Raw genomic sequence first — 19676 nt, 5'->3', positions numbered from 1 at the left:
ATATAGGTCTCACTGTAGAATTACCTACAACTAATTTAGCACTCAGTAGGCTTGCACCACTAAACTGTTCTCCATGACATTTACCTGAAGTGACAGAGATGGAAGGGGTACAATAAATAAAGGTAGAATTGAATTTCGCATTGAGAGAGAGAGAGAGAAAGACTTAGAAGAAAGGAAGAAATGATGGCGAAAGAGTCTGGGAGGGGTATCAAATATATACGGCCTAATACAGAGTTCGGCAGATGGGTTACTCACTCTTCAACCTCTAAGGATATCCCATCTGACGTTTTATAAGTGAATTATATACAATGAAATTTGTGATATGGTGGATGGGATATCCATCACATTTGTGATGGCGTAGCCCAGCGGACCAACTCTAAATCAGGCCCTCAATCTTAATTGGGTTTTCACTGAAAATGCAACATTTCGTATAGATCACATAGACAACTCTTGTACAGCACATGTTCAAAAGTGTTCAGGAAACATTATCTACTGATTCCTGTATTTTAACTACTTGCTGCCTGATTGCACCCTCTCATGCTCCAAGACAAATCTAATGTTCTCAAATCATTGTATTTGGGAGGAGCTAACAAAACTATCACTTCTTTTGTATCCTTTGGATTAAATACACTGCACACTTTAACAGCAGGTGTAGTACATTAGCACAGAGTAATTACAGCACATATGAGAAAGGTTTTTAGCACTGATGAAGCTAGAGGCATGGGACACTTGTGCAAAAGAATGAAAAAAATGTATTTCATTTTGAAAGGACAGATATGATGGCTGGATGGTTAGACCTCTTGATAGAAACACCTTACCTTGTGCTCTTTCTGTTTCGTCTGATTTGTCTTCGCATCTTGGCTGGGGGTTGTTTTTGCAGCACTGGGTTGCTTAGGTGGAACTGCAGCCCCAGAAGTTTTGGTTGGACTTTTGGGCTGCACAAATATGAACCACTGTCAGTATGCAAGCTATTACTACAAAAGGCAAGACGCGACTCAAATGTTTCATAGGAGAATAATCCCCGGCATGCAGATCACACGCAAACCCATAAGACACACAAATGTAGTTATATTTACCGCTGCTTGGTCCTTTTGTGTCTTGGTGGGAGGGTCAGCTGGCTGTAATGAAAGGAAAACAATAAAAACACAGATCACTGTAAACAATACACTGGTCAGAAGGGTAGCAATATACAGCATAGCCACTGAGGCTGGACCTACAACTCAGATACAAAGGTTTTAATAGCCTCTTCCCTGTCTGACTGATGGGCAGCTCTGGGCAGATGACTAACCCTATCTGTGCCTCGGCTCTCATTGCACAACTGGGAGCACTTTTAAATGTGTTTAAACTGTATCATTATGTGAAAAAAGCTAGAAACCTTTCATCTGAACTTCATACAGTAAAATTCGAGGCTATGAAACAAAGACCATTAAAGCATGATCACGGTCAAGTGGCCGAACACCACCTTTGAAGGGGAGCTCATTACAAAAAGAAGGAGGCCTTTTCATAGTGCACCTACAGTATAACTGTACCCAACTCATGTGTTTCAGTTCAGTCTAGAAATCCTAAAACGAACATGATCCCAATACCTAAAAATAAAAATTCACAGTGGTAAAGTGCAGCGGTGTAAATGCCAGGATAAAAATCTCCAAATGACCTCGTGCCCACCACCACTCATTACGGCTGCAATCACTTACTAAGAGAAACAGTTCTTACGTTATTTCAATGTAAAAACAATGAGAGGTACTTTAAAATCTGACAATCAAATTGATTAATGCTGAAACTGAATTTTCAAGTTTTCAAACATTCACTTTTGCATTAAACGCACTTCTCGTCCTAAAAGAGCAGTGCGCAAAGTTGTGTCTGAACATTATTTGCTTTCACACATAAAACAAATACATTATTGCACATTGCACTTCCAGTTCAAAGGTAAAATAAATAGACGGAATTAGGGGTGACAGTTGGCTTAAGAGGGAAGGCCTTACCTCCCCATGTTAAATGTTAACAAGATTTACTCATTAGCCAGCACGCAAGACAAGAAAGCAACTTCAATTGAAAAAATGCATAATCGAAAAGACAATGCAGAAACAAGCCTTTTTCACTGATAAGCAAATATTAATTAGTTTCCAGATTCTTTCAACAAACACATCTGATCACACAACATTCCTCAGGCTCACTCCAATAATTAGTCCTTCACCCCACAAAAGGTTATCCTGCAAATTCTAAAAATGCACTTTTCGTCGGGGCATCTGTGTGTGGAGGCATTTGTATTGTTTTCGAGTGGCAGCCAGGGATTTGTTCGGACTCCAGTCCGGGTTCCATTCCGGACTGTGCCGGCAGCCAGTCTTCGACGGATGTGTGTTGGCGGCGGTGCAGTCTGCTGTTCTGGCTCGGCTTCTGCTCCCTTCTCTCCTTCCGCCTCTCCCAGCCTGACGCGCTGGGAGACGGTGGCGCTGGAGCTAAGGCATGGGCGTAACACAGGCCCCCGCATCCCCCGCAGTGCGGGGGGGCCCAGGGGCTGCAGGGGACCCCCTCAGCACTGTACTCGCACCAGAGAGCTCCGGATTAAATCCGGATCGGGCCCCTCTGTGCACCTTGCAGGGGGGGGGGCTACGACTTTCGTTATGCCACTGAGCTAAGGAGGAGCCGGAGAGTCGCGGCCCACAGACTCCTCAGGGGTAGCACCAGAGGAGTAGCAGTCAACCTGGAGCAAATTGTAGGAAACTAGCATTTGGAGGGGAGCAGCGAGGACGGCCACAAAGGGAGTGCTTGTGAAGCTGGGTCGGCCGGCGCATTTTTCAGGCGCCCTCAGAGGCTCAGCCTCAGGACTGTGGAGGTCTGGGGGTCGATGTGGTGTCCCATATCCAGGTAGGATGTATCTCAGTTGATGTGGACTCCTCCATCTTAGTTCCTGTTTCTGCCTTCACTTCTGCCTCCCCCCTGGGTAACAGCAAGAGTTCCAGGAAGGACAAAAGGTGTAGGGGAGGAGGAGGATTCGCAAGGACTAAGTCTGCCAGGAAAGTTATCTAGCAGTTGCAGCTGAGCGGTTTGGAGGGCAGTCTGGTCACTAGCGCAGTAATTACTGGTAACATCTCGAATAGCAGTACCGGTGAACACCACAGCAATAGCAGTAATAGTAGCGCTAAGAGGAAGTTAAGGTCTGGAAAGGACGTGAAGACTGATCAGAAAAATACCTCTACCTTCTTATCTGGCGAAGTCAAAAAAAGGAATTCCAAAATAACTAAGTCTAAGGGTTTTTTTCCCCAGACACTAAGCCCAGATTACTCCTTCTCTAAGGTCTTACTTCAAGGTTCTGCCGGAAGTCTTGTGTCTTGCGAGACAGGGAGAGGCTGGAAGGGAGGGGGGGGTGGCCATAATAGAGCTAGAACCCGGATTGGTCGTTCCTGCTAATCCTGCCTTAAAATTAGCGAAGTCAAAGTCGGGGGGGTCACACGCTTGTTGAGGACTCTGTCCCAACTGATATTGAAAGCTCTGTGTTGGCGGAGAGAGACAACAGGATGGAGGTAGTGGAAGAAGGGAAAGAGGTTGCAGACCAGACACCCCATGTTTTCTCTCCAGAAAACCTTCAGGATCCATCTAAGGGCAAGAGTCCGGTCTCTGTGGAAGGATGCTCGGATGGAGGAGCAATAGTTCCAAATTTAGAGGCTCCAGCTCCAGAGGCACATTCAATTTCTTCCTTGGAGCTTCTTATGGCCTCACTATCGGTAGATATAAAAAAGGGTTTTGAGGTCTCTGCTGCAAATGAAGGAGAGATCAGGAGCTTTTGCAAATCATTGGATAAAAAAAAAATTAAGAAGACCTCCTAAATACATGAACGGAAACACTAGAATCTAACGTGGGGGCATTAACGGAGCAGCTTGACGTTATGAAAGTCAATCTTGTAGCCCTGAAAAAAGAAGTGGGAGCCCTTCGGGACAGATTGGAAATATTAGAAAATAATTCCCGTAGGAATAATTTGTGAATATTAAATGTTCCAGAGGGGAGCGAAGGCGACAAACTTAAGCCCTTCATGGTCAAACTTTTAAAAGAATCACTCGATCTAGAGATCTCAGATGAGGAACAGGACCATGACATTCAGACAATCCATCTGGACCCCTTTAGAAGAAATCCGAATCATGCTAAGCCAAGGAAAATCCTTATTAATTTTCACACCTACTCAGAGAAAGAGAAGATTCTTAATCTATCCCTCAAATATAAATCACTGAAGGGCAAGGATTTTCCCTTCCAGATTAGATCAGTTTGGCCAGAATCACGTTAGATAGGCAGTGGGAATTGGGCAGGAAGTTGGAGGATTTAAAAAAGTTGGGAGCAGTGGCCAAACTCAAATTTCCTGCCTCTTTGAAGATCATGTTTAAAAATAAATTGTACAACGTGAGATCGGTACAGGAGGCTGAATATTTGCTTGTAAATCTACAGTCGGGTTAGGTATATTTTATCTTCTAGCCTCCGTTCCTAGTTTCCCCTTTTGTTCCGCCTGCTGCAAGGATAGCTTATTTTTTCTAAATACAGTGCCGAAAAATTTTATATAAGTACTCTTCTACGCAGAAAGCCTGGGGGGAGGGGGAATATATAAGGTTTTTAAGATAGGAACGAGGGAAAAAGGAGAGGGACAAAGAGATTAAGATGGGTACAGATAAGGTTTCTCCTCGTTCTTTTTCCTCCCCCTTCTCTCAACATTTTAGACTCATATCTATCGCTTTGTAATAGGCTGGCTAAGGTATAGTCCGGTTGCTTTTTTTTTCTTCTTTCCTCTCTGCACTTCTGGGTGTGTTTTCTTTGGGGAGGATGCAGGTGGGAAACTTCAGGATGCAATTATCTGGACTTCATCTGTCCGGATGATCGGGGATAGGGTTCTCCATGAATGGGGGGAGGATGGGCACAGGAGCAGGGATGGGGGGGGGAAGAGGGGAAGGTTAGAAAAATATTTTTAAAATGCTCATTTTGACCACTTTTGGCTTGTCCGTTTTTAGAGCTAAGGTTAAGGGCATAGGTAAAGGGAAGACTTGTGCACAGGCGCCAATGGTGGTGAAAGCGGATATCCTAAATTTCGATAGAGCTGGGAATTGGGAGCCACCATGAGTTCTTTTTAGATTCCTCCTGGAATGTCAATGGCCTGCGCACTAGACCAAGGAGAGACCAGGTCTTGGGAGTATTTGCGTGACTCTTCTGCGCAGGTCATTGTCCACCAGGAAACACATTTATTGGAAGATGAAATGATCTCTTTGTTAAAGCCTCAAAGTTGGGTAGGCTCTCATGTTAGAACAAACCAGTCAGCAAATATCAGAGGGGTATCAATTATCTTTAAGAAATCAGCTAGGGCCCATATTTGTTCTCACATAAAAGATCCAAATGGTAGATGGGTCATTGTTAAAGCTTCAATAATGGATACCCTGTTAACTTTAATTGGATATTATGGTCCCAACCACAATGACCCTACCAGCTTGAAGTCTATTTTTTCACACTTACTGGACTTCCCATAGCCAGTGGTCCTGGCAGGGGATTTCAACATTGTTTTGAACCCTGCATTGTATAAAACTAACTAGTAGGGCTGTGGTCTTTCCCAAATCTCAGGAATATCTGGTCGGGCCATGAGACAGTTTACTTCATCGAACATTTGGAGGGACAGATCAGGACAGCAGTTAGGGGATTTGTATCGAAATTTTAAATACAGGCATCAGTCAAGAATTTACTTTTGTTTTGGTCAGCTATTCATTAAGGAGCCTGGTTAAGAACATAGCATATTTGGCACCCCATCTCTCGGATCATTCTGGGGTCCTTCTGGTTCTGAAGTGCCAAGTACCAGTCCAAGTAGGACTTGGTCCTTTAACCGAGCCATACTCTTGGAGGAGGAAGAAGCCCTCTTTCTCTCACGAGAAGAGGCATGGTTTCTGGAGGTGAATGTTGGTACAGCCACAATGACCTCAGTCTGGGACTCTTTGAAAGCTTTCGGACGTGGCCAAATTACTAACAGGTCCTATTATAAGAACAAAAATATAAGGAAGAGATCATAGATATTGAAGTCAGGTTGAAGGATGCAGAGGTAGACCTCTCAGTTTCAGTATCCCCTCAAATCTTGCAGAAAAAGCGGGATAAGGTTAGTGGACTAAAAGCCCAGCTCGAAAATATTCTGAATACTAGGCTCATTCGAAGGTGGGAAGCCAGCAAGATCTCCCATTTCGAATATGGAGAAGGAGCGGGCAAACTCCTTGCTTGGTAGAGTAAATCAGACCGAGCAAGGAGCTATATTACGTAGATCAGAATTGAGAGGGGTACTCTAGTTACGGATGAGGAAATCTGGTATGCCTTCAAGGCCTCTTTTCAATCCATATATCAGGAGGATGGCAATGTAGATAGCCAGAGTGCCTAGAGGTGGCTGGAAGATATCTTGCTTTCCTCTCTTAGCTTAGAACAACAGCTATATCTAGACAGGGATTTTTCCTGTGAGGAAGTAAGGGAGGTTATCTTCAATAGTAAGAACGGTAAGGCTGCAGGGCCAGATGGCTTACCTTCTGAGATCTATAGAGTAATAGGGGATCAGGTTATTCCTATTATGACTAAACTTTTTAATCAGATCTTGCAAGAAGGCCTGATTCTGCCATACTCCTGGAATGATGCCACTATAGTACTGATCCTGAAACCAGGGAAAGCGGCATTCAATTGTGGGTATTATGGACCCATATTGTTATTGAATGCCGATTATAAAATCTTTACCTCTATATTGGCAGCACGACTGGGTACAGTGGCTGGGGATATCTTACATTCAGATCAGAAGGGCTTTGTGAAAGGTCGCCAGATATCGCACCTAACTTCCGATCTAATCAGGGCAATAGATCTGGCTTCAACATATTCTATCCCTTTAGCAGCTAGGACTCTGGATGCCACCAAGGCCTTCGACAGGGTGAATTGGATATACTTGTCGGAGGTCTTGGAAAAATTCAATGTTGGTGAGAAGTTTTGTTGTACAGTATAATCTATCTATAGGAGCACCTCGGCTAGACTTCTGGTAAATAGCAGTACCCTTTAATATATCTAGGGGTACCAGACAGGGCTGCCCACTCTCCCCTCTCCTCTTTGACTTATACATTGAGCCATTTGCTCAACGGCTTAGAGAGGACTCTAACATTCAGCCTTTCAGGTATGGGGAGTGGGAGAGGAAGGTAGCCCTGTATGCTGATATCTTGATCTTTTCTGCCGACGTAGATAAGGCATTTCCAGCTGTCATCAGTCAAGCCCAGGAGTTTGGACTAGTTTCTGGGTACGAAATTAATGCTGCTAAAACGGAGGTAATGGCCTGGAACCAGCTGGTAAATCAGTATCAGCACCAGATAAGCCCCAGAATGAGATACCTGGGGGTCAATATAGTGCAAGATATAGCCAAGATTGCTGAGCTCAATCTGACTGCAGTGGCGAGAGAGTGTGTGAAGCTAATGAAGACCTGGACTTTGCTCCCCCGCTCTATCATCGGTAGAGTCAACTTGGCTAAAATGTCGATATTCCCAAAAATTACCCTCCTTTTAAACTGTATCCCTCTCCATTTTTAAAAACCACAAATCGACAAAATTCAGAGGGATATTAACTCTTTCGTCTGGGGTTATAAATTCACGAGCTTAGCTTGGAAAAAGCGGAGATGTCGAAGGGAGAAAGGGGCCTTGCCCTGCCTGATATCCAGCTTTATGCTTGGGCCTTCCTACTCTCCCACGCTCGTATGCTATTGAAAATGTCGGTCAATATCGGAGCAGGAGGGATGTGTTTAGCAATGCTTCAGGGCGCACATTTACCGGTGTAGGGTTTTTTGTTTAAATTTGGGGATGTTAAGTTTTCAAAAAAGTTAGGCTTAAGGTTTTGAAGGGTCTGGGCAAAACAGGGGCAGATTTGAGGAGGTCGGTCACTCTCGGTTACTTCTGTAGTATCGTGCCTGTATGGGATTCCCCTGGAGGTCCAGGGTATCTGAGGGACAGTTTGGCGGCCCCTTTAAGGGAATCCGGCCTGGCGGTTTGGGGGCACCTGATCCCAGACGGCACTCTGGTAACATGGGAACAACTTAGTGAGAGGGTTTGGCCTGGTCTCTCTAGATTTAAATACCCCTAGTTGGCTAGTTGAGTTCAGGCTCAGTTACAAACAACACAGGGGAGCTTATTAGGAAGGGGCAATGACTTTACAATCTTTTGAACAGACCCTGAGGAAAGAACGAAGTGTCTTTCTGGTATCAGGCAGTCCTGGAGGCAGTGGATGGAGAATTTAATCTCGCTGAGGAACTATGGGGAAGTGTTTTACCAGCTCAAGAATGTGACACTTTGTGGCAATCCTCTTGTAAACTCCTATATGATATAGTAAAGCCAGCGTGATTAAAAAGGAACAACCTGTTTTCCATCCACAGGGATTATTTTACTCCACTGAAGCTTTCTAAAATCAATAAAGAGCTGCCTGTATGCTGTAAGAAATGTGGACTGCCTCGGATACTCATATGTTTAAAGAGTGTCCAGCTCTGATCCCCTTCTGGGACAGTGTTGGCAAATTTTTGTCGGATAGAATAGCAACCCCTGTCATTATTGACTTATCCTTGGTCTTTTGTGGCTTACAGGATAATGTTAGAGGCCCTCGAGATCGTTACTTTTTTACGCTGTGCTCCTGGCTAGGAGACAAATATGCATAAAATGGACAGATCCTACCCCTCCTTCCTTTTTTGACTGGTAATCTTCTGTTCTGGCGACTTCCAAGTTGAAGTTTCTGAGATCAGGCAGCAAAAAGAAGAGAACATTCTGGAATACACTGAAAACAAGATGGGACCCGGAGTTGAGTGGGTCGTTTTCTTTTTTTCTCTTGGGTTCTATGATTATGCTGCCTGAATACTCCAAGGGCCAGGTCGGGAACCCCCAGCATGGGTTGGGAGGTTCTAAGACAGAGGCCGCCTAGCTCTAGAGGCTCATTAAAATATAGTTATCTGAGTGGATGCCTTGGTGTACACACTAGCAAGTCTAAATGCTGGTAGGTGGGCAATTTCATTCCTTAGCCGCCTACGCCTCTCAGATTGCTGAGTGTGGGTATGGACTGCTTGAGTGTGCATCAGGGCGAGATAGGCGGTAAAAATGAAAACAAAAAAAAATGCACTTTTAGAAAAAGATGAAATGAGATAACCACAAGCCAGAATTTTGCTTCTGTATTTATTATAGGTCCTTCCTTAGCAGTGTGAACACCAACTAGTAGATACAGTGAAAATAATTAAACAACTCCACTTAGAACTGCAATAATATAACTGCAATAATATAATCTCCCAAATATCTTGAGAGGAGTCTGATGTCAGGAACCGGCGACTTAGGAAACTGGTATCAAGTACACAAGAGTCAGATCAGTAGGCAGGGACACGTAGGCAGGGACACTCAATTGAGCATCAGTATAGTAGAAACAGAGCTCAGAACATAAAGATACTTACAGCAAATAATCAATCAGAACTATCAGAAGGAGATTGGGACACAGGGATTGGTGGCTCTGGAGAACAGGACAATTTGAGAAAAAGACTAACAATTTACATTAAGCAGTATTTCCAGGTCAGCTGGCCCTTTATGTAAGGTAATTCATAAAGTAATTCGGAGTCACATTAGGCAATAGTAGTATAAAAATGTTAGAAACTTTTACTGTGGTGCATTGCCACATTGTGTTGGTCACGTGGCTCCTGCCACGCGCTCCAATTTGAATAACCGCTTTTGCGCTCCTGCACATTTACTGTTTTGTTCCCTATTTGTTTCCCTGCTTTCTCTGCTTCCCAACCTTCGATTTGATCCTATGTCCATACTTATTGGAAGTTTGATCGGGTCCTGTGTTTTTGTCCAACTTGCTCGTGTTGTACTTCACAGGGTTTGTGAAAGCTTGAGCTTAGTGTACTCTGGAAAGTGGGTTTGTTTCCCTTAACTGAGGCATTATTGCCTTTGCGTGCAACATACGATTACAAACTTGCCTACAATCGGGTGTACCGATTACCAGTTGAGACACGGTGAGGGCATGCATTAAGCTGAAAACTGAAGGCGCCCTGAACCAGTCACTTGCAAAGAGCAACTTCCCTCTTTTCCTTCGCTCTGCTACCTCCTTTCCCCTGGTGTTTGCACCTGGGAATCATCCGGGGCTTCAGAGGCAATCTCTATTTGTAAAGTTTGTGTTGAATCTGCCAGCGAGTTCCTTCATGCATTTATTGTAATGCCAGTAATCGGACTGCATACAAAGTGATGTGGCAACAACATTTATGACTCATGTAAACAAAGTTTTAAAATGCCAGCTTGTGTGCCACATGGATGCAAGATCCCCACACCACAATCAGGGACTACAATCTAATATCTATTGCACATCCTCTCTGCGACACTGATTTGATGCCCTGGGTCTCCACTAAACTTTCATGTCTTTCCCAAAGAAGTGCTGCAAGGAAGAGTGATGAAAAGTCATGATCTGGAGAAATGAGCCGAATAGACATGCTAGTCCCTGCTCTTCCAATTCTCTTTTTACTTGACAATGGCATACTCCTCTCTTATTTACCCCCCATCTCTCTCCCTCACCCTCTATACCCCGCTTCCTTTCTCTCCAGGGGTGGTGTAATTCTAGAGAGAAGAAATGGTCTGGAGCACTTAACAAGGCATGGAAATGTCTAGGAGAAGTGCTTCTTTTCCCTCCAGTCCGGCTCTCTGCCCCGATTAATCTATATGCTCCTCAATTTCCCTGACCCTTTCAAGGTTTCTCAATTTCACTCCCATCCACCTCAACAATGGTCAGACTAAGGGCCGGCAGTATTAGACCGAGTTGCTCTCCTGTCGCTCACCGACTGATACTTCTTCTTTTTGCTCTGGTGACCTCAGTGAACTTTCCATGCTCTGCTGTCTTTAATCCTCTTCTAGCTCTAATGTATCATGCAAGATTTCACAACAATGTGGTAAAACAGTGGAACTCTCACACTTTTGAGAACAACGTCAAACCAGACTGATCAACATCACTCTTGGAGAACACAGCATAACAATAACAGCCATATGTGTGGAGCCCAAGAGATGGGTGGAGTCTCTCTGATCTACTGACAGATCACAGATGTTTATTGTTACTCAACTCAATGGTAGCCATTTTATCAACCTAGAAACAAGGAAATGCTGTGGGGTACCACTAAGTTGAAGTTAAAAATATTTGTTAAATGCACGACTACCAAGCGGTTTCTTGGCGCTGGGGATGCAGACCCGGGGGGAGCGAGGCACGGACGTTAAGGCGAGAAGGCTTGTGAGAAGAGGAAGGTCTTCAACGCTTTATGAAACTCAGGGTAAGAGGCGGAAGACCTAATGGAAAAAGGGAGGGTGTTCCAAAAGGAAGGGGCGAGGACAGCAAACTTTGTGCCACCAGCTTTTTTTTTCCTGAAACAGGGCACAGAGAGAAGGGACTGGGAAGAGGACCGTAGCTCTCTGCCAGGGTTTATAAGATTTAATTTCGGAATTGGGCCTGGAAAGTGGTGCATCCCATCTTAAAAAGGGCACGTTCTCTGATAGGGAGCCAGTGGAGGGCTTTAAGTAGGGGTGTGACATGAAGTGATTTGGGGAGACCATGGATAAGGCGGGCCACGTGGTTTTGGACCAATTGGAGGCGCCGAAGACTAAGCTGGAACACCATTGTACAAGATGTTACCGTAGTCTAGGTGGGACAGAACCATGGCCATGAGAATAAGTTTCAACGCGGAAAAAGAAAAAAAAACGGGAGGTTTTACGAATTGTGCGAAGTGTCAGAAAGGAAGATGAGACCACTGTGTTAATCTGGGAATGCAAAGTGAGATGATTATTAAGTTTTATCCCTAATGTTTTGACTGAGGAGGAGGGTGATGGGGGGTTTCTAGGACAGACGGCTAAAACGAAGGGGTCCAGGGACTGGGGCAACCACCTACAAGTACCAATTCGGTTTTATCAAGGTTTAACTTTAGGTGGTTGCAGTTCATCCAGTCCCGGATAAAGATCATAACAGATTGGAAATTGTGAATGGAGCCTGGGGAAGAAGAGAGATTAAAAATAAGCTGGAGGTCATCGGCATAGTTGAAGACCGTGACCTCCATCTGCTGTTAAGCAAAAATAAAGGGGAAGATATATAAATTGAACAAAAGAGGAGAGAGCGAAGAGCCCTGAGGGACCCCACATTGGACCTTGCGTGAGGGGGAGGAAAAGTTGGCTAGGTGGACAGCCTGCGTACGATCACTCAGAAAGGAGGCGAGCCAGGACAGAGCAGGCCCCCTGATGCCCGCCGCCCTGACACGGGTAAGAAGGATGGAGTGATCAACTGTGTCAAAGGCGGCGGACAAATCAAGGAGGACCAGTGCCTGAGGCGAGTTAATATCCACCCCCTCTCTGAACGTGTCCATGACAGAAAGAACCACTTTTTCGGTTGAGTGTGACGGACAAACGCCGGCCTGGCACGAGGCCAGGCTGCCGCTCTCCTCCACAAAAGCACTGAAGACTTTGGTGACGTAACATTCCAGGACTTTGCCCAGAAGGGGAAGAAGGGAGATGGGGTGATAGTTGGAAAGGGAGGAAGGATCAGCTCCATGCTTCTTTAAAATAGGGACTATGACCGCAGACTTATGGAGGTCTGGGCCAATCCCCTGTTCGAGAGAGTCATTGAGGAAAGTGAGAGGAGGCGTCGGACAGGCCGAAAAAATCTCTCTCAGGACATGTGCAGGGCAGATGTCAGAGGGCGATCCTGACTTGACTTTAGCGAGCAGGGACAAAAAAAAATCCTTGGTAAGAGGGGGTATTAGATCAAGGTTTGATAGATTGGGCGGGGGTAGGGGATTGGAGACGGAAGGGGAAGACAGAGGTATATTGGCCTTGATGACAGCGATCTTCTCAATAAAATAGTTATTGAGAGAATCACAGAGGGATTGAGATGGGGAGGGTTTGAGGGTAACCCTCTCTGAGGAGGCCAGCTCCTGAACAGTTGCAAAAATTTCCCTAGGTTGGTTTTCGGCTGCAAGAATTTTGGAGGAAAAGTAATCAGTCTTGGCGAGGAGGATGGCTTTTTTATAGTCAGTCAAGATGGAGATACATTTTAGCTTTAAGGTAGGACAGTAGGCGCGCCTCCAGGCGCGCTCTGCCTGCCGCACTGAGTTTTTTCCCCTTAAGCTCAGCATTGAACCATCTATTGGCGTCATGGGCCAGTCTAATTTTGACGCGCCTGAGTGGAGCTACTGGATCGCCTGATCTAGAAAGCCAGTTGTTGATAGTATCAACTTGGGATGATGGGGGTAGGTCTGCCAGGTTAGGACAAGTGGCAGAGAGAGAAGAACAGAGAGAGGGCATGTCTACATGATTCCAGTTACGGGCTCAGGTATTCCTGGGAAAAAAAGAGTCTTTTTGCAAGGCTTAAATCAAGAAAAAAAGATTAAACAATGATCAGACCAGGGACAGGGCATAACAACAGAGGTGGAGACAGGGATGTTGAGTGACCAAATTTGATCCAAGGTATGACCTCGGACGCGAGTCGGGGTATGAACATGTGATAGGAAGTTTAGACTGCACAAGAGTTGAGTAAATTCTTTCGACATGGCGCCCTCAGCAGGGTCAGAGGGCCAGAGGTTGAAGTCCCCCAGCACTAAAGGTGGGGCTTGTAAACATGGTGTGAAATACAGATCCCTTCAAAGGATGCATTATGCCACTGAGCCCCTGTTCCAGCGTGAATCAAGAGCCACAGCAAGCTGAGGCAACTTAATGAATGAATGAATGAATCTAGAACCACAGCAAGCTGAGGCAACCCAATGTATGAATCAAGAACCACAGCAAGCTCAAGACAACCTAATGAATTGTAATAAATGTTCTAAGCATGAACAATACGACACTGCAAAACAAATCAGAAATAATACACAAATGCAAAGTCGGTCAACAGTGACACAAAGCACCACATGTCACACATCCAACTGGGTATGCTATGGAACACTTTATAGGAGCTTTCAGATGTGGTTAAATACAAATACAAGGTTTCAGTCCTGAACTCCATATGTACATAAGCGACATCCAGACACCTGCATCCCCCAGATTATTTACACGCCGGCCGACACATTTCACTGATCATAGTGCTACCATGTTCCACTACACACCTACAACTTTACAATGAAGCTTATACATGGAATAATCACCAAATGCAATTTAAAATACACTGAATTTAAAAAATCCAATTCTCCATACTCAGTACTGCTTTTCCAGCATGTTAGATAATTTACGTGCTAACTAACCATACCTAATGCTTTGATAGCTAATAAAAAACCAACATGTCCCCTAAATAACCAGTTGATTTGACCATTATTTGAAGGAACTTGTGCCTACACCATGACTACAAAGAAATATCATAGGCAAAGAGGTCTTGCTGCTCTAAACATAACAAATTTCTCCCAACCTCCAGGATAATGACAATCTAGACCACAAAAAACAAATGCTTCCTTGTTTAATTTAGTGATGCATTTGTTATTCTACAACATAAGCAATCACAGGCTGAGAGTAACCTAGTCACTGCTGGAGTTAACGGAGCAAAACGACGACCACCACCTTCTGCTACCACACAGCCAGAGGCAAAACCCATCTGACACTGCTTAGTTCGTGGAAAGAAGTTCATTGGATCATCCACTCCAAAAAGGAAAGTCCATGCTTGAGTCAGACACTCTATAGAGCTTAAACTAAATGCCAGCTCATTCTCTGCTGCCACAATCCTTCGTTATAAGACAATACATGCCTCAAACCAGAGGACCTCCAACCTTTTGTGGAATAAGAGGTACTTATGTTAAATGAAAATCATCATGAGCTACTAATATCAGTGTTGTAACAGCGACCACATCAGACATGTTTATATTAGTGGCCACCATGTCCAAGGTTTCCAGCAGTGATCACCTCAGCGCATCAGGAGGGTTGCGAGCAGTAATGTAAAAAAAAAAGGCTTTGTCAATTTGGAATGCCTGTACGTGAGTAGTACATGCCAGCTGCAGTGCCCTTCGCACAAAAGTAATCATATTGGTAGTAAGTCTCCACACATAATTTATCACTCAAAAATCACCTTCAAATATATTTTGAAAATTCAGCCATTTTTCTCCAAAAATCATCTTATAAGTCCTGAAAATACACTGTTTTCATCTTAGAATACAAAATGTTACCACACACATGTTCATTTACCCAAAACCAATTTATAAGGCTGGGATGCACACCAGAGAGTTTCTGACAGGTAGTTGGGGAGCTACCAGGAGCTCAGGAGCTACTCGTTGGAGATGTCGGCGTTAATTGAAAATATTCAAAATGCCCATGGTATGTCTCCTTGAACCAGAGCGAAAGCCCACATGCTTGGATTCATCCATCTCGCAGAACCAGTTGACACTACCCTGCTCTTCCACAGGCTGGTGTCTGATACTCTATGATACAGCAGAATGGAAGCGGTCGCCAAAAAGCTGCTGAAACGGTTCCTTCTAACATGACATTACCCGCAGTTATCCGAAAGGGGAGACCTAAAAATCACTGTCCCATGACCTCAGGGTAGTCTATGGGGGTGTTGGTAGCTTTTCCAGTCTTCAAGTTTCATGTAACATTGAATGAAGCCTATGGGAAATCAACAGCGCATAACATGGCATTGCCTACCACACTCTCCACAGACACACACTGAGATTAAAAACTAAAGATTGAATTACGGTATGGAGGAAGGTCAAACTGAAAAATTAGCTGGCTTAAGAAATGTGGCCCTGTAAGAAAATATGTTCCACTCCCACCACAATTTTTTCAGATTATGTAGAACAGTCAAAATATTTAAATGGTTAGATAGTAATACATAGACGGATGCTAGTAGTTAATTTTGAGTATGTAAATATTGAAATGTTATCAATAAAATATACCAGTTGACTAGGATTCTTAATACCTATGCATTATAAGTTATCTGGTTGAATTTAAGATATTGCCTTTGAGCAGGGAGAAGGCCAGTGCCAAGCAATGGAGTTTCAGCCGCTAGCCAAGGAGAAGGAGATGCATGGAGCGTGACCCATTGTACAGTGGGCGCCTGTGCACTGTACTCTGCATTGCACAATGTGGCACTGGAAAGAAAAGGAGCAAAACCGGACTAGCGAAAACAAGTTGACACATTTATTCGGCACCGTCACTGTGCTGTGGCCGGGTTCTAGAGCACGATTCAGAAAAGGAGGGTGGTGATGAACAGAGTGTCTAGGGCACAGCATTGGAATTGCAGGGGTCACTTGGAGGAAAGGTATTTTACCGCATAAACAAAAGACTGAGCGTGCGAACAGCAAAGCACCTCGAAATTGCTGAACCTAGGACTCTAACATACTAAAGTGGTCTCCTTAGCTTGAGATCTTCCGTTGACAAGCTGTGACAAAGGCAGACACAAGGCATGTCTTCACCAAACGTAATGCAATGTGCATTTAGCTTTTTATAGACATAACAAATGCACTTTATAGATCTTTACTAGCTTAAGGTACATTCCCGTTTTAGCAAGTGGCTGCCGATCCATTGCTCTTTTCAAGCGGATGACCGCAAGTATGGCTTTCACACTTGATGCTCCTTGAAGTGGGGAGAAGGCAGGTACTCTGAAAGTGCTGATACTCCTGGAACGAACTCAGTATACTCTAGGCAGTAAGTGCTGTCACCTTTCATATGAAAACAAGCACTCTCAAAGCCACTAGAACAGCTGGAATGAACTCCGCATCATCTGGGCGGTAAGTGCAGGCACTTTTCGTTTGGAAACAAGGACGGCCAAAGGCAATATGTTATTAAAGCTTTTAAAACGCGCTTATACCCAAGGGTGTCCTGGCGCTGAGCACTGTTACCGGTTTCAATGGGTGCAGAGGGTTATTTAGAGAATAACCAAAAAATATTGAAAGATTTGAGCACTGCGTGTTTGTGTTAGGGTTGATGGTGGGTTAACTGTGCTCCAAGGACACCCTCTACTCTGGGGTGAGGAATGATAACAGCAGGTACGAACAAGTTCCTGATCAACTTGTAACCCTGGGCACAAGTATATGCTGAGTAGCCAGCAAGAATTTTTGAAACAGTTTTTCAGATATCCATAAGGATGATTCATAAGGATGATTCAATTTATCAAGGGATCTGTGGGTTGAAACAATGGTAGCGCGTTACTTCTTTGCACGTTAAATGGGACGTGGTTCAAACTGCCATCTCGAAGCACCATTAGCGTTTTTCTTATTTCAACCTTAAATACCGCCGTGCTCCCTACATAAGTCCGGTAGGGTCCACTAGTTAGGTTAAGCATTTATTGCATTGTTTAAACCTTACGTCAGTTATGAACCCGTATCTCTCTACCCTCCACGTTACTTTTACACCTTAGCCATCAGCACCGCATAGAGTTGTCTAACATGTGGGTAATTTGTGTTTTTTAAACGTGCATTATCACCAGTATCATGTGAATGTCATATATGCAGCTTAATGTTTTTGTATACATATAGCTTTTTGTTTTGGACTTGTTAGCAACTACTGTTTAACATGAATTTTTGGTGGGCGTTCAGGACGTAGTACTAACTACCATTGTTTCAACCCACAGATCCCTTGATAAAGGCGCCGGCTCGCGCCGAAATGCATTGGGAGGCCATGGGTGGCCAGTGAAATGCTCAGTAAATCGAGAATATCAGATTGTGAATCACATGATTATGACGCTTGATGTGAAGTAACATTATGGATTTCGTCATGCATTTTGGATTATCAATAAATTGAATCATCCTTATGGATATCTGAAAAACTTTCAAAAATTCTTGCTGGCTACTCAGCATATACTTGTGCCCAGGGTTACAAGATGATCAGGAACTTGTTCGTACCTGCTGTTATTTAGAGAATAGCCACGTTTTTAACCCCTTCCTGAAGGAAAGGAGCTCAGTGGATTTCCTGAGCTGCACTGGTAGGTTGTTCCAAGCTTTTGCGGCACCGACTATGAAACTGCTGCCGCCCTAGTTCTCTCTTTTCACTCTGGGAATGATCACTTGTTTTCCTACCTAGGAGCACAACATTCTTCCAGGGACATACCAGTTAATGCGACTTCTCAGATATTCTGGACCAGTGCCCATTAAGGACTTAAAAACCGTGCAAAGCAATTTAAATTGTGCCCGCTGTTTAACTGGAAGCCAATGCAGGTGTTGAAGTCCGTTTCTAACTGAGACGAACCTTAACGTGCCTGTGAGCAGCCTGGCTACTGCATTTTGCGCCAGCTGGAGTCTGTTTGAGTGCTTCTTTTGAAGGTTCAAGTACAGACTGTTGCAATAATCCAGCCGTGACAAAATGATGGCTGAGACTGCAGTCCTAAAGCCGTCCTCTGGTAGGAAGAACTTTTATTTTCCTCAGGAGGAGGAAAAAGCACATAGAGACCACCCCACTGACCTGATCGCCAAAGGTAAGTTTATTATCCATAATCACCCCCAGATTATTGGCTTTCACGGATGGTCCTGGAGGCTTACCCATTTCGACGGGCCACATGTCTGGCTTCCAGAGGTTTGGGTTATTCGCAAATATAATAACCTCTGCTTTGCCAGCATTGAGTTTCAGGTAATTTGCTGACATCCACCCAGTTATTGATTTCATACAATCATGGCTTCTTGATGCCATATCAGCTTCTTTGCCTCTCTGTAATGACAACACAATTTGTGTGTCGTTCACGTAAGATATAACTTGCAGCCTGAATGATCTGATCAGGGCTGCCAGGGGGCTGACATATGTTAAAAAGCATGGGACTAAGGGAGGACCTCTGTGGCACCCCACAAGGAAGGGGAAAAGGCTTTGACCTATCCCTCCCCAAATCCACCGTTTGCTCTCTATCGGTCAAGAAAGATTTCAGGAAGTTCAAGGCCTGGCCCTGTAACACCGCGCTCAACAAACAGTCCATCAGAATTTCATGATGGACCATGTCGAAGGCCGCTGACAAATCCAGCATAATAAGGATTGCTACGCCTCCCTGGTCCACAGCCTCTCTGACCTACTCTGTGGCTTTGATCAAAGCTAGCTCCGCGCTGTGTCCTGATCAGAATTCATACTGCTTCGTATGAAGCACATTGCTGCTCTGAAAGAACGTGCTCAATTGCACATTAACAGCCTTTTCCATCAGTTTTGCCGGCACAGGGAGACGTGAGATGGGTCTATAGTTGTTAGGATCACTAGGATCCAGTCTTGTTTTATTCCATCAGCTGAAGTATAGGGGCTGATTTCCAGGATTTAGGGTACCAGCCTGACTCCATAATAATATTAAACAGTGGCGTAAGGATGGCAGCAATAACATCTGGGGAGCTTTCTATCACCGATACTGGACAAGACTAGTGGGGACCCAGATCGGGTCGCCATCAGAAGGTTGATTACCTCCTTGGTCACAAGTGGTGTGAAACCTTCTAAAATAGATGGTACGTTAGTGTCCTTGGATTTTGGCCTGGCTGCCACCTCCCGCCTTTCGTCCGTGCTGGTTAGTGAAAGAGGAGAAAATAACTTCCACCTTATTCCGAAAGAAGGGGGCTAATTCTTCACAGAGTGCTGGACTGCTGTCGGCTTTGTGTTTGACGGGGTTCGTAAGGTTATAGTCTTAAATAGTTCTTTTGAAGAGCATTTGCCTTCATTGATTTGCTCCATAAAAATACGCTTTTTGGGCATCTAGGAGTAGTTTTTGGTAATATGGTTACCAGAACA

The 19676-nt window shown here is 44.4% G+C and overlaps 1 protein-coding gene across 28 annotated transcripts in view; it reads right to left on the bottom strand.

The window, feature by feature from the left end:
* Nucleotides 1-19676, bottom strand: part of CAST (calpastatin) — a 641814-nt gene that overhangs the window by 326074 nt on the left and 296064 nt on the right. For all 28 annotated transcript variants that reach the window (XR_015309292.1, XR_015309294.1, XR_015309295.1 and 25 more), the window contains 2 exons: nt 1077-1118; nt 819-935 (listed from right to left, as the gene is read on the bottom strand). Coding sequence is in view for 24 of the 28 variants with exons in the window: in XM_086960931.1 (XP_086817057.1) it covers nt 819-935; nt 1077-1118 (159 nt within the window). In the remaining 4 variants the exon portion in view is untranslated. The remainder of the gene's footprint in view (nt 1-818; nt 936-1076; nt 1119-19676) is intronic.

The sequence above is a fragment of the Lissotriton vulgaris genome, chromosome 3_1 (assembly GCF_964263255.1).
Source record: "Lissotriton vulgaris chromosome 3_1, aLisVul1.2, whole genome shotgun sequence".
NCBI classification, from domain to species: Eukaryota; Metazoa; Chordata; class Amphibia; order Caudata; family Salamandridae; genus Lissotriton; species Lissotriton vulgaris.
This window is presented reverse-complemented; position numbering and strand designations above follow the sequence as displayed.